Source organism: Salmo salar, chromosome ssa09 (genome assembly GCF_905237065.1).
Source record: "Salmo salar chromosome ssa09, Ssal_v3.1, whole genome shotgun sequence".
NCBI lineage: Eukaryota > Metazoa > Chordata > Actinopteri > Salmoniformes > Salmonidae > Salmo > Salmo salar.
Window position 1 is genome coordinate 144,563,099 of NC_059450.1, and position 15,201 is coordinate 144,578,299.

Below are 15,201 nucleotides of genomic sequence, written 5' to 3' on the forward strand. Positions count from 1 at the left end.
GAGGCTGAGGTTGGTAGAGTGAGAGAGGTTACTGTAGAGACTGAGGTTGGTAGAGAGAGAGTTTACTGTAGAGGCTGAGGTTGGTAGAGTGAGAGAGAATACTGTAGAGGCTGAGGTTGGTAGAGTGAGAGAGGTTACTGTAGAGGCTGAGGTTGGTAGAGAGAGAGTTTACTGTAGAGGCTGAGGTGGTAGAGAGAGAGTTTACTGTAGAGACTGAGGTGGGGAGAGAGAGAGTTTACTGTAGAGGCTGAGGTGGGGAGAGAGAGATGAGCTACTGTAGAGGCTGAGGTTGGTAGAGAGAGAGGTTACTGTAGAGGCTGAGGTTGGTAGAGAGAGAGGTTACTGTAGAGGCTGAGGTTGGTAGAGAGAGAGGTTACTGTAGAGGCTGAGGTTGGTAGAGAGAGAGGTTACTGTAGAGGCTGAGGTTGGTAGAGAGAGAGTTTACTGTAGAGGCTGAGGTGGGGAGAGAGAGAGTTTACTGTAGAGGCTGAGGTTGGTAGAGAGAGAGTTTACTGTAGAGGCTGAGGTTGGCTCCACACACCTTTAAGGAGCCCTTCCTTTTCTTCCAGAGGAGCCTGAGGTTTCCTCACATTAACTCTGTAACTCTCTGAGCTCATGTGGGCACAGCAGGCAAATGTCTTTCTCTCTCTCTCTCTCTCTCTCTCTCTCTCCCTCAACCCCCCCTTTCTGCTTTTTAAAACCACAAGAGGCCGTGTTCTTTGTTGGAACTGGTAACCAAGAATGTTTTGAGAAGAGAAGAAGAGTATAATTGCAACCACATGAAGCAACAAGCTGCACTCAGAGTGAAGTGGGTTGAATTGGAGTTGTGGAGAATTGGGAGAGGAGATATAGGACTGTGTGTGTGTGTGTGTGTGTGTGTGTGTGTGTGTGTGTGTGTGTGTGTGTGTGTGTGCGCCTGTGTGTGCGCCTGTGTGTGTGCCTGTGTGTGCGCCTGTGTTTGTTCTTGGGTGTGTCTGTGTGTGCGTGGGTCTGTGTGTGCGTGGGTCTGTGTGACATTACTACCACCGCCAAGATGTCTCATCCAGCCAGTGAATAAGCTGTCTGTGATGGTCTCTTGTCACTGTGGTTATTTGATTGATTTCAATCATGTTAATATTTCTCACGAGCACCTCGCATGCCAAGTGTCAATCTCTCTCCTCTTCAAAGCTGAAACGCAAACAGATAAAACATTCCAAATGGACCAATCTATTTGGCTGCTCTGAGCTTCAAGGGGAAAGAGCAGGAATCCAAACAAGAGGAAATAATTGTGGCATTAAAGGGACATTTGAAAGGTTGTGTTTACATAAATAAAAGGAGATGAAGAGGTGAGGACAGCTGTACATCAGTGATAGCTACTGTGCCTTCAGAAAGTATTCATACCCCTTCATACATATTCCACATGTTGTTGTATTACAGACTGAATTCAAAATTGATAAAACATTTCTCACCCATCTACACACAAAACCCCACAACGACAAAGTGAAAATATAGACATTTTAGCAAATTTGTTGAAAATAAAAATGCAGAAATATCTAATTACAAAGTAAGTATCACACCCCTGAGTAAGTACTTTGTAGAAGCGCCTTTGGCAGTGGTTACAGCTGTGAGTCTTTCTGGGTACGTTTCTAAGAACTTTCCACACCTGGATTGTGCAATATTTGCACAATTATTCAAGCTCTGTCAAACTGTAACTCGTCCCACTCAGGAACATTCACTGTCTTCTTGGTAAGCAACTCCAGTGTAGATTTGGCCTTGTGTTTTAGGTTATTGTCCTGCTGAAAGGTGAATTCATCTCCCAGTGTCTGGTGGAAAGCAGACTGAACCAGAATTTCCTCTAGGATTTTTCCTGTGCTTAGCTCCAATCCATTTATTTTTATCCTGAACAACTCCCCAGTCTTCCATGATTAAAAGCATACCCATAACATGATGCAGCCACCACTATGCTTGAAAATATGTGGAGAGTGATACTCAGTAATATGTTGTGTTGGATTTGCCCCAAACATAACACTTTGTATTCAGGACAAAAAGATAATTGTTTTGCCAATTTTTTTGCTGTATTACTATAGTGCCTTGTTGCTAACAGGATGCCTGTTTTGGAATATTTTTCTGTATAGGCTTCCTTCTTTTCACTCTGTCAATCAGCTTAGTATTGTGGAAAGGGAAAGGGGGATACCTAGTCAGTTGTACAACTGAATGCATTCAACTGAAATGTGTCTTCCGCATTTAACCCAAGGTTGGGAACAGTGGGTTAACTGCCTTGCTCAGGGGCGGAAAGACAGATTTTTACCTTGTCAGAGTAACTAAAATGTTGTTGACCCATCCTCATTTTTCTCCTATCACAACCATTCAAATCTGTAATTGTTTTAAAGTCCCCATTGGACTCATGGTGAAATCCCTGAGCGGTTTCCTTCCTCTCTGGCAACTGAGTTAACTTTGTAGTGACTGGTGTGTTGATACACCATCAAAAGTTGAATTAATAACTTCACCATGGTCAAAGGGATATTCAATTATTCTGGGGTGAATTGAAATTGACAACAACAAAAACAACAACTAACACGTACTTAATAAAAATGAATGAAATGTTTAAAATATATAAATAATAATAATAATAATCCAACCTAATACAGTTTATGAGGATAAACAACGATAGAGAAAATTGAGTGATTTAACTAATTTGAAGTCGGGTTTTAATCTCCTTGCAATCTCCTCCTATCTTGTTTGAAGAACGAAAGGTACACTTCTATATGAGTATTAAGCAGCTTGTTGTGATATGAGATGTAATGGATCATGATGAACGGACATCAAAACCATCAGGCAAAATGACGTTCAATGATGAGACAACCCATTCCCTCAAATGTTTCATGTTTAATATGTGCTGCCTGTTACTGCTGATGGATTGAGCACCATGCTCAACAATGCCTGCCAAAATGGGTTAAACTGGCCAATGATCATTTTTTATTTTTATTTTATTTTATTTTTTCTTCACCTTTATTTAACCAGGTAGGCAAGTTGAGAACCTGTTCTCATTTACAATTGCGACCTGGCCAAGATAAAGCAAAGCAGTTCGACAACATAAAAAAAACACAGAGTTACACATGGAGTAAAACAAACATACAGTCAATGATGCAGTAGAAAAAAATAAAAATAAATAAGACTATATACAATGTGAGCAAATGATGTGAGATAAGGGAGGTAAAGGCAAAAAAATGCCATGGTGGCAAAGTAAATAAAGTATAGAAAGAAAAACACTGGAATGGTAGATTTGTAGTTTGAAGAAAGTTACTGAAAAAAGTTATCATACATAAATAAAGTTATCATACATAAATACATTAAAATACTCAGATCTAATTCTGTACTAGTCAGGATTTGAAACATCGTAGTGGTGTTAGAAGCTTTAGAGAGAGGAAATAACACCGAAAGAGAAGGTAACTAATTCTGCACTAAACATGACTTGAATCATCAAAATAGTGTTTTCAACCTTTTCCAGTAGTGCTCTCAGTCCCTGGCAAGGTGTTGCACAAGTAGTGTTACAACACACCATGTAATGTTTCAAACATCTCAGGATGATGGGTTTCAATACTCCAGCAAAGTTAAGGTTTGTCTCCTTTGCGTTAGTTTTGATGTTACAAAGCACAATGAAGAAAACCCTGTTGTGTGTATCTCATTGGATTCAAGAGGAATATACATGTTGCTATTTTATGTTATATTAATTGGGTTTTTCTCTCTCTTTCCTCTTTCTTGTGCCTCTGCTTCAACCTACAGTGCCATCCTTTACCTTCACTCCTACAGGTAAGCACTCCTGATAACTCTTGACTTAATTTCATAGCACTTTCTCTATAAAATCTCATAACAGTCCGCCTTTCAATGCAAGACTGCACTCCCTGAGTCACACAGTGATGGCCTGAACAGCTCTAGCAGTCATTCTGCTCAGTCAGTCGGAAGACTCACTCCTTAGTTAAAAACACTAAGCCACAAGAAAGGGAGCAGTGTGGTGTGAGGTCTAAGGAACTATAACAGAGATGTTTTACCAACTGGTGCAGGCAGTGCGTTCAGAGGTAAGCACTTAAAGAGGAGCGAGCCGTGCCATCCATGCTACTAACAAACTGTTAAAACTGGCGGGGACTTGATCAAAGGGCTGTTGCTGCCTGCCTCTTTGCCTCTGATGGCATTTAGGATGATGACACATCTCCAGTCACATGGACTGATTAGACAGAGCTGTGGACAGGGAGAAAGGAGCGACTGAGGGTAGATGTGAACTGGACTGACACGAACAGAGCACTCTCTCTCTCTCTCTTTCTGTGTGTTTATCTGTCTCTCTCTTTCTGTCTATCTGTCGCTTCTCTCTCACGCTCTCTTTCTCTCGCTCTTTCTGTGTGTTTATCTCTCTCTTTCACTATTCTCTCTCTCGCTCTCTCTCTCCCCCCCTCTCCTGCCGAGATGCGTGTGTAGTTGGCACTTGTGTCACAACACCTGTGCTCATTCTTGTAAATCAGAGAGAGAGCAAAAGAGAGTGAGAGAGAGAAGAAGAGAGAGAGAGAGGGGGAGTTATGTGAGGCTTGTGGTTATGGTGACTAATCCCATCTGTGCAGAGCAGAGGCTGTATCTAAACTGTGCGAGTTGTTTTTCTCCTCCTCGTCATCTTTGGGCCCTAGGATTACATCTAATAGTTTGAGTGTTTCAGTCCTCTGTTCTGAACTGCTGGAACTCTTTCAGGTGAAACCTATTCAGTCAGCTGGTTAGTTTTGGGCCAGTTCCTTAATGCTTGAGGTTAGAGTTTCTGCTTGTTGAAGTTTACAATCCTAGAAGCTGCCATGACGCTGAATGTAAAGGCAGGATGTTGTCAGTGCTAATTTTCCACTAGATGCTGATTTGAGAGGCACTACATGGTTTTAGTTGTGGAATTCCTGAATGCGCTGAATGTCCTATATACAGATGCCAAATGTAGACTTTCTCTCTCTCTCAACAGGAGAGGGGGAGAGCGAGAGAGTGAGAGACTTGACTTTTTGTCTTTCTTTTATGAAACATTCTAATTTCATTAAAACCTCACCCCCCCCCCCAAAATAAAACACCGAAATATATCCTGTACTGCATACATGTACCATACTCACCTTTCCCTGTACCACACGATACAAAAACACACCACACATCACAATAACCAAAAAACCTCACCACTTCTACAAACATATTTCCAAAATGTCTTCCCCAGCTATAGAGACAGCCCCCCAACACACCATATGTCCTGAAACATCTCCACACTTTTTATCATTTTAGAGAATTCTTCCCTAAGACACGCAGAGACCATCCCATTAAACACTAGTAAAGGGTCTGTTATCCCCCCACCTTTGACCCTGTTCCTCCTTGTTAGCCAAATAGCCAACTTTGCCTGAGCAAACAGAATACTCAACAAAACACATTTGGCCTTTTCCTTATTTGAATACCTGTACCCCATTATAAACATCCCAACAGTAAAACCCATTAACCTGGCGCACACAGAAAACACATGAATCACAGTTTCTTTCATTACACAGAAAGGACACCCCTGCCCGACTCCCGGTTCAACCCGTGCCAACCAGCTGTTAGTGGCCTGGCTCCATGTAGAACCCTCCACTGGAGGTCCCCTGACCTCTTCGGTACTGGGAGTTTGTAGAGCCCCCTCTATCTCAAACCCACCATACTCTCCGCCCCACATACACCCTGCCACTGATGTGCCTTCACTCCTGTTAGTCTCCTAATGTTCCTCACTTTAACCTCTATGGGCTAGGTGGGACGCTTGCGTCCCACCTACGTAACAGCCACTGCCAGCCTGTGGCGCGATTTTCAAAACCTTAAAAATCCTATTACTTCAATTTCTCAAACATATGACTATTTTACAGCCATTTAAAGACAAGACTCTCGTTAATCTAACCACACTGTCCGATTTCAAAAAGGCTTTACAACGAAAGCAAAACATTAGATTATGTCAGCAGAGTACCAAGCCAGAAATAATCAGACACCCATTTTTCAAGCCAGCATATAATGTCACCAAAACCCAGAAGACAGCTAAATGCAGCACTCACCTTTGATGATCTTCATCAGATGACAACCCTAGGACATTATGTTATACAATACATGCATGTTTTGTTCAATCAAGTTCATATTTATATCAAAAACCAGCTTTTTACATTAGCATGTGACGTTCAGAACTAGCATACCCCCCGCAAACTTCCGGGGAATTCGCTAACATTTTACTAAATTACTCACGATAAACGTTCACAAAAAGCATAACAATTATTTTAAGAATTATAGATACAGACCTCCTCTATGCACTCGATATGTCCGATTTTAAAATAGCTTTTTGGAGAAAGCACATTATGGAATATTCTAAGTACATAGCCCAGGCATCACGGGCTCGCTATTTAGACACCCGGCAAGTTTAGCACTCACCATAATCATATTTACTATTATAAAAGTTTGATTACCTTTTGTTGTCTTCGTCAGAATGCACACCCAGGACTGCTACTTCAATAACAAATGTTGGTTTGGTCCAAAATAATCCATCGTTATATCCGAATAGCGGCGTTTTGTTCGTGCGTTCCAGACACTATCCGAAATAGTAAAGAAGTGTCGCGCGCATGGCGCAATTCGTGACAATAAAATTCTAAATATTCCATTACCGTACTTCGAAGCATGTCAACCGCTGTTTAAAATCAATTTTTACGACATTTTTCTCGTGAGAAAAGCGATAGTATTCCGACAGGGAATCTCCTTTTCGGCAAACAGAGGAAAAAATCCCAAAGGCGGGGGCGGTCGGGGTCACGCGCATAAGCCCAGTGTCCCTTGATCGGCCACTTGAGAAAGGCGATAATGTGTTTCAGCCTGGGGCTGGAATGACGACATTCTGTTTTTCCCGGGCTCTGAGCGCCTATGGACGACGTGGGAAGTGTCACGTTAGAGCAGAGATCCTTAGTAAATGATAGAGATGGAAAAGAAGTTCAAGAAATGGTCAGACAGGCCACTTCCTGTAAAGGAATCTCTCAGGTTTTGACCTGCCATTTGAGTTCTGTTATACTCACAGACACCATTCAAACAGTTTTAGAAAATTTAGGGTGTTTTCTATCCATATGTAATAAGTATATGCATATTCTAGTTACTGGGTAGGAGTGGTAACCAGATTAAATCGGGTATGTTTTTTATCCAGCCGTGTCAATACTGCCCCCTAGCCCTAACAGGTTAATGCAGAGGTTGTAGAGGGCTTTACCTCCCACCCCTTCAAACTCCCCCAGGCTTGGAGTGTTAAAATCTAACAAATCCTCCAGACTCCCTTGCCAGTACCCAGTCTCTGCCGTCACCTGCAGTGGCGGAAACATTGGTGGCCCCTCCCTCTTTGGCTGCTCAAACACCCCCCTTACCGGCTCAGACAGTGCCTCCTGGACCTCCTCCAGGATCTCTCCAGCAGCCTAAGAGACGTTATTCCTGTTTGTTGTGCCAGGACTTCCGGGGTTTTCCACCCCTCCTCTCCCAGCAGTCGCAGGTCACCCAGCCTTTGTAAACCCGCTGGGGGGGTGGAGGACAGCCAGTTTATGCCACAGGGAAGATGCCACCAGGTTGTTGATTATCAGCACCCTCCTTCTATATGACACTTGGGACAGGAGCCACCTCCACCTGACCAGTTTTGACACCACTGCCTGTGACAGCCCCTACCAGTTCTTCCTGACCCACCTCTCCGAGCCTAGGTACACCCCCAACATGTTAAGCCCTTTACAACCCCACTGCAAACCCCCTGGCAGCAGAGGAGGGGCCCTATCCCCCCATGCCCCACATAACAGAGCTTTGCTCTTGCCCCAGTTTACCTTAGCTGACAAAGCTCCCTCGTACACCAGACTAGTCTCTAGTGCCTGCATATCTTGACCATCCCTGACCATTACAGAAACGTCATCTGCATACGCTGACACTGCTATGCCTGTCACCACACCCATACCTGTCCAGCACACTCCCTGCAGTCTCCTGCGTAGCAGGCCCAAAAAACTGCTCAATGGCTAGTGTATATAACTGCCCCGATAGAGAGCATCCTTGTCTAATGCCCCGTCTCACCCAGACTGGCCTACTGAGCCCCCCTCCCAACTTGACCATACATGATGCAAAGTCAAAAACCTTTCCCCAAACCCAAAACCAGACATCACATTAACTTCTTGTGGATTAGTGGGACACTACCGTCCCATTTCAACAATTTCCGGTGAAATTTGCAGAGCGCCAAATTCTAATGAACCTCTCTGGTATCATTGGGACGCTAGCGTCCCACCTCGACAACAGCCAGTGAAATTGCAGGGCGCCAAATTCAAACAACAGAAATCCCATAATTAAAATTTCTCAAACATACAAGTATTGTCCACCATTTTAAAAATAAACTTCTTGTTAATCCAACCACAGTGTCCGATTTCAAAAAGGCTTTACGGCGAAAGCACACCATGCGATTATGTTAGGAGAGTGCCTAGCCACAAGAAACCATACAGACATTTTCCAGCCAAGGAGAGGACTCACAAAAGTCAGAAATAGCGATTAAATTAATCACTAACCTTTGATGATCTTCATCTGGTGGCACTTCCAGGACTCCATGTTACACAATAAATGTTTCTTTTGTTCAATAAAGTCCCTTTTTATGTCCAAAAACCTCAGTTTAAATTGGCACGTTATGTTCAGTAATGCATTGTCTCAAATAACATCCGGTGGAATTGCAGAGGGCCAAATCAAATTACAGAAATACTCATCATAAACATTGACGAAAGATACAAGTGTTATACATAGAAATAAAGAAAAACGTCTTGTTAATCCAGCCGCTGTGTCAGATTTCAAAAAGGCTTTACGGCGAAAGAACACCATGCGATTATGTTAGGACAGCGCCTAGCCACAAAACACCATACAGACATTTTCCAGCCAAGGAGGACTCACAAAAGTCAGAAATAGCGATTACATTTTCATCCGGACTTCAAAATACCGCCCCCTATCCCAAAGATGTTAAACAGATACTCATGGTCCACTCTATCAAAAGCCTTCTCTTGATCTAAAGAGACTAGTCCAAAGTTCACATTAGAACCTCTCAAGTCCAACATGTCCCTGATTAAGAACAAGTTGGCTTCACCGCTCTGTCTTTCCAAACCAAAGAAGGAAGAGCTGGGAGCATCCATCTCCTTGAGCATGGAGAACCTAGCACTTACAAGTGCTCCCTTTGCTTTAACCTGGAAAAAACTGCCCAGGTCCCTACGTAATTCAGCTAAATTAGCCTGGAGGCCTACATTGCCTTGCCCCACCAGCTCTACCTCCACCTCACTGATACTACGCTCGAGTTCCCCCAATACTCTCCTAGCCTCTGAGGATGAGAGAGCTGTATACTGTTGACAGAATAGCCAAATTTGTACTTTCCCCACATCCCACTCAGACTCATACTCCTCTCTTCGCTGCCCCCACCTTTCCCAAAAAGTCTAGAAACCTGAGCACAAAGTGGCATCTTGTAAGAGCGTTGCATTAAACTTCAAATAGGATGCCTGCCGAGGCCCCGGTGAAATAGATCGCCAAGCCACGGTTATGTGATGATCCGAAAACCCCACCGAGAGAATGGTACCGACCAACAGCCTATTACTCTGATTCCTGGACATGTAAAAATGTATACTGTCTTGTGTTGGGATGTTTAGTTATCCAAACATCCACTAGGTTGAACTGATTAATGATGTCCCTTGACACTCCCACTGACACTGAATGAGGCTCTTCCCCATTTCTGTCTTTTGTAAAAATCCATTGTACAGTTCCAGTCCCCTCCGACCACCAGCGTCTCCTCAGGCCTTACCTGTGAGAGTTCCTGTCTAAGACTCCCAAATAGAACCCCTCTTTCTCTCCCTGTATTAGGCGCATACACATTTATAAAGACAAAACCCATGTTGTTAATTTCTGCTTTTACTACAAGCAGCCTACCCCTACACACCTCCTTTGAGGAGCACAGTTTTACAGACAGACCCGGTACAAAAAGGACTGCCACCCCTGCACTAGAATTTGTCCCATGGCTCAACACACTTGCCCCTTTCCACCAGAGCCCCAAATCGACTTCATTCACCACATCACTATGTGTCTCCTGCAGAAACAACACCTGTACTTCTTTTTGTTTTACATATTCACCCAGCACACTACTCTTTCCCGCATCTCTGGCGACATTTATATTGAGCGAGCCTACCCGAAGAGCCTCCATAAGAAGTGGGAGAAAAGCCAGCAAAGAAAGAGACCAATAGCAAAGCTCAAAAAGCTACAATGCCAGAAAGAAACTATACATCTAAACAGCGTCTGAAGGTCGACCTTTACGCACTGTTGTGACCCACTTCTTCAACCTAAACCGTTTCCTGGGTGAGAGGACACCATGCCCCTCATTTTTCATATCATGTTTTTCCCCTTGGTCTCATTCAGGAACTTTGTCAGTTCCCTCAACGTGTACTTTGACCCCTCTGCTCGACTGGCTATCAGCTCCGGGACCCATTGAAGAGGACTCTGAAGAAAAGGCCTCATCATCCTCTTCCTCAGACTCACTTTCCTCCTCCTCATCTCCATCTCCCATCCTGACCACCTGCCCTTCCTCTCTGGTCAGGGCCTCCCCCTGAGCACCAGGCAAAGGTTCCTTGGTGTCTTTGACCACACCAGCCTCTCCCCTCCCACCTTCTTTCTTCTCCCGCTTTTTCCTTTCCGCTTGACACCCTCGTCCTCCCCCCAGTCTCTTACACTTCCCCACTATACTCTCCTCATCCACTAGCATAACCTGACTAGACCCAGCCTCATCTACACCACCATCCATAGCATGACTAGGCCCAGCCTCAGCAACCCCACCATCTCTGGCATGACTAGGCCCAGCCTCTGCTGTCTGTGTCTCACTGCCCCTTGCACGTTGACCTCGATTTCCCCCACTGGCGCTTGCACCCTCACCTTGTCTACGACCTTTATGTGGGCACGCAAAGCTCTTATGCTCCAAATCCCCACACTCAATGCACTGTAGACTATCTGTGCTGGCAACCCCTGCGTAGAGCCCCCTCCCCATGCCTGACTTTAAAATGCACATTTAGCTGTTGCTCATTGTTACTCAGAAACATGAACACTTGCCTCCGGAATGAAACAACGTGCTTAACGGCATCTGCCTGAAAACCTGCCAACAGTATACGAAAACCGCTAGCAAACTTACTAAAATGACTCAGCTCTTTCCTGATTTGATCATCCGTAATAAACAGAGGCAAATTTGCAACTACCACCCTGGTTGAAGGGGTAGAAAGAGGCGAAATTGGCACCAACACAACCCTTTCAAATATTCCACTAGCAATTATCCTACCAACCAAATGTCTTTCATGAACACAACGACAGCTTTGTTCATTCTGGAAGCAGAATGTAAACATTCAGCTCCTACCTGTTCACGAGCAGAACCTCCTCCACCTTAACTCCATTCTCAGGAACACACCTGAATCCATGCGGAAACGACAGCCTCTCCTCCGCGCTAGGCTGAAAACCCATCGCGCACACCACACCTTCCAAACCCCAGGAAACTAACTCTGTCTTCTTCCACCCTAACTTTGAAAAAAACCTGTGGATACCGCTTTAAAAAATAGTGCATTAACCCTCCACCGTAGAAAATAAATATTTTAAGAAAAGACCAAGACAGAATCCAGAAAAAATGTAGGACAAAGCTCTCCACACCAAACACTCAAACTTCAAAAAACTCCCAGTATGCACTGCGAGAGAGAGAGAGAGAGAGAGAGAGAGAGAGAGAGAGAGAGAGAGAGAGAGAGAGAGAGAGAGAGAGAGAGAGAGAGAGAGAGAGAGAGAGAGAGAGAGAGAGGTTACTTACCGAGCACAGTGAGCTCAGCAATCTCACTCTCCCTCTCTCCCACCATATTGGTCCCGACACACACATACTTCCCAGCGTCGCTTTTTCTGGCATTGGTTATCATCAGCTTTCCTCCCCTGATCTGAGGAACGAGAGAAAAGGTTCGACCAGAACTGCATGCCTAACATTGCAAAGTATTCTGTCAGTATAAAAGCGTTGTATTTCCTCACCCATGAAGTTATGAGTCTTTGCAAAACCATGACCAAAGAAATTCAGAGTTTAAAAAAAACTATGTCGGTCATTTTTTGATGGGAGTATAAACTCACAAATTAATCTTAGTGAGCCATGTATGTCCTGAGGTCCCAGTGATAGAAACCCAAAGTACTGTACTACTGTACTCAGCCAGCCAGCCAGCCCAAAAACCCTCCCACCCCTTCCTCAGAGAAGAGATTGTAATTAAAGTTGGAGTTTATCTCTCCTTCACACCGGGCAGCTTAAAGCTCCTTGAAAGAGTCCAACTTCCAGCGTGCTGCGCTTCAAACACACGCCAACCATGCCAGGAGACCAAAGCACTGTGCAGCCCCCTAAGCCTCCACACACACACACACACACACACACACACACACACACACACACACACACACACACACACACACACACACACAGTGACTCAGTCTGCACCGATCTACACACACGCATACATGCGTAAACATACACGCACACTATCAAAAATACCACACACCGCACACATACAAACACAGGCTTACAGGAGAGCTAAACACACTCCACAGTCCATGTTATTGTGTTTTGATAAGCCTGTTACTCTGATGATGATTGTGATTATGGTGTTCATGTCTGTACCTTTGTCTGTCTCCCTGTTCTCAGTGGCGTACCAGAGAGGGGGAGAGGCTGTCAGCACTGCTGGAAGGTAAGAATACATGTCTACTATGAGAGGGGGTGTTGTCTACATCTATATTCGTCTCTTCTGTATGAATATGAAACATCAAATAAAAGAACATAACATATGGATCATGGTATCATATTCCAAGAGACAGATGGACATTTGGTGAGGAGTGGGTACATGGTAGAATGTGAGGGAAGGTGTACCTTTCTCTGAAGGACACTAGGGGGAGGGCTTTTACTTCATAAAGCTTACAGCACAGCCAGAGGTGGAGAGGGGAGAAGAGGGGAAGTGAAGGGAGGAGAAGGGAGTAGAGGAGAGGGGAGGGAGAGGGAGAGGAGGAAGGAAAGGGGAGGGAGGGAGGGAGGGAGGGAGGGAGGGAGGGAGGGAGGGAGGGAGGGAGGGAGGGAGGGAGGGAGGGAGGGAGGGAGGGAGGGAGGGAAAAGAAGGGAGGAGTTCAGAGGGGAGAAGAAGGGGGAGGGAGAGGAGAAGAGAAGAGGGGATGGGAGCAGAGGAGACGGGAAGGAGGTACAGAAAGTACTTTGATACCAGCAGGAACAAATGATTGTCTCATTTGCCCAAACCCCTATCCTCCTCATCCCACAGAGAAGAGCACCATGTCTGGCCACAAGGCTGTGCCATAGCATCATCTCTAACATACACAGAGATGGCGATAGTTGAGTTTGCACACACCCTACTCTTTAGAATGGAGGGCCCTATGTAAATAGATGGGAGGAATGATACAGGAGAGGGTGTGACAGTGACCAGTAGCCTATGTGTTGTTTTCCAGACTACCTACTAGTCACGCGTACTGAGACACTCATACATTCAGACACTGATGTTATAGTCTCCTCGATCATCTACAACCCACGTTGATAGCAGTGTATCTACAGACTTGTTTGAATTAAAGCAGTGTTTTGGTATTGTCCCCTCTGGTTGCCTATTGTTCCATAGCCGTTATGTGTCTATCTATACAATCATGTTATTACCCTGCTCTGTGATTGAGTCAGGTCTACTGCCTGAACATGGGAGCTCTGCTCAAAGACAATGTCCATTCTCTACATATCTCCACTGAACCACTCAGATGATTGAGGAGCCATTTTGAGATTGTATTTGTCTCTCCAAGACAAATGTGTTCACTACTCAAAGTGAATGTGGAGACTGTAAGCGGAGACTAAGTCATCTGAATAGGAAACGGGGAAAAAACTCAGTACAATGCGAATGTCTGACAGGTTGGATTGTTCCAGTGGTAGTGATGGGAGAGAAATAACAGTTAAAGGCTTTTGTGATGTTCGTGCTAGTATAGCGTTTGGGCTCTAATAGATCACCCCATTTGATGAGAAGTATAAGGCTATTTAGTCTGGCTGCTTCAAATGTAAAATGCTTCAAATGTAAAATGTCGATTGTTTGATTGTTTGATCGTTAGGCTGTTGGTCGACCGAGACTGTTTTAGTTGAGCAGTAACACATATATATATATATACAATACCAGTCAAAAGTTCTAGAACACCTACTCATTCAAAGGTTTTTCTTTATTTTTACTATATTCTACATGTAGAATGCTAGTGAAGACATTAAAACTATGAAATAACACATATGGAACCATGAAGTAAGCAAAAAAGAGTTAAACACATCACAATATATGTTATATTTGCGATTCTTCAAAGTAACCACCCTTTGTCTTTATGACAGCTTTGCACAATCTTGGCATTCTCTCAACCAGCTTCACCTGGAAGTATTTTCCAACAGTCTTGAAGGAGTTCCCACATATACTGAGCACTTGTTGGCTGCTTTTCATTCACTCTGCAGGCCTGACTCATCCCAAACCATCTCAATTTGGTTGAGGTTGGGGGATTGTGGAGGCCAGGTCATCTGATGCAGCACTCCATCACTCTCCTTCTTGGTAAAATAGCCCTTACACAGCCTGGAGGTGTGTTGGGTCATCGTCCTGTTGAAAAATGATAGTCCCACTAAGCCCAAACCAGATGGGACGGCGTATCGCTGCAGAATGCTGTGGTAGCCATGCTGGTTAAGTGTGCCTTGAATTCTAAATAAATCACAGATAGTGTCACCAGCAAAGCACCCCCACACCCTAACATCTCCTCCTCCATGCTTTATGGTGGGAAATACACATGCGGAGATCATCCGTTCACCCTCACCGGGTCTCACAAAGACACAGCGGTTGGAACCAAAAATCTCCAATTTGGACTCCAGACCAAAGAACAGATTTCCACCGGTCTGATGGCCATTGTTTGTGTTTCTTGGCCCAAGCAAGTCTCTTATTATTATTGGTGTCTTTTAGTAGTGTTTTTCTGCAGGAATTTGAAAATGAAGGAACACATGTTATTTGAAATGCATTCCAGGTGACTACCTCATGAAGCTGGTCAAGAGAATGCTAAGAGTGTGCAAAGCTGTCATCAAGGCAAAGGGTGGCTATTTGAAGAATCTCAAATATAAAATAGATTTTGATTCGTTTA

At 44.3% G+C, this 15,201-nt stretch overlaps 1 protein-coding gene across 1 annotated transcript in view; it reads left to right on the forward strand.

Moving 5' to 3' along the window:
• LOC106613194 (roundabout homolog 1) overlaps positions 1-15,201 on the forward strand; it is a 333,867-nt gene that overhangs the window by 281,995 nt on the left and 36,671 nt on the right. Inside the window, exons 19-20 of the mRNA XM_014215221.2 lie at positions 3,763-3,789; positions 12,710-12,752. Of these exons, the coding sequence (XP_014070696.2) occupies positions 3,763-3,789; positions 12,710-12,752 (70 nt within the window). The remainder of the gene's footprint in view (positions 1-3,762; positions 3,790-12,709; positions 12,753-15,201) is intronic.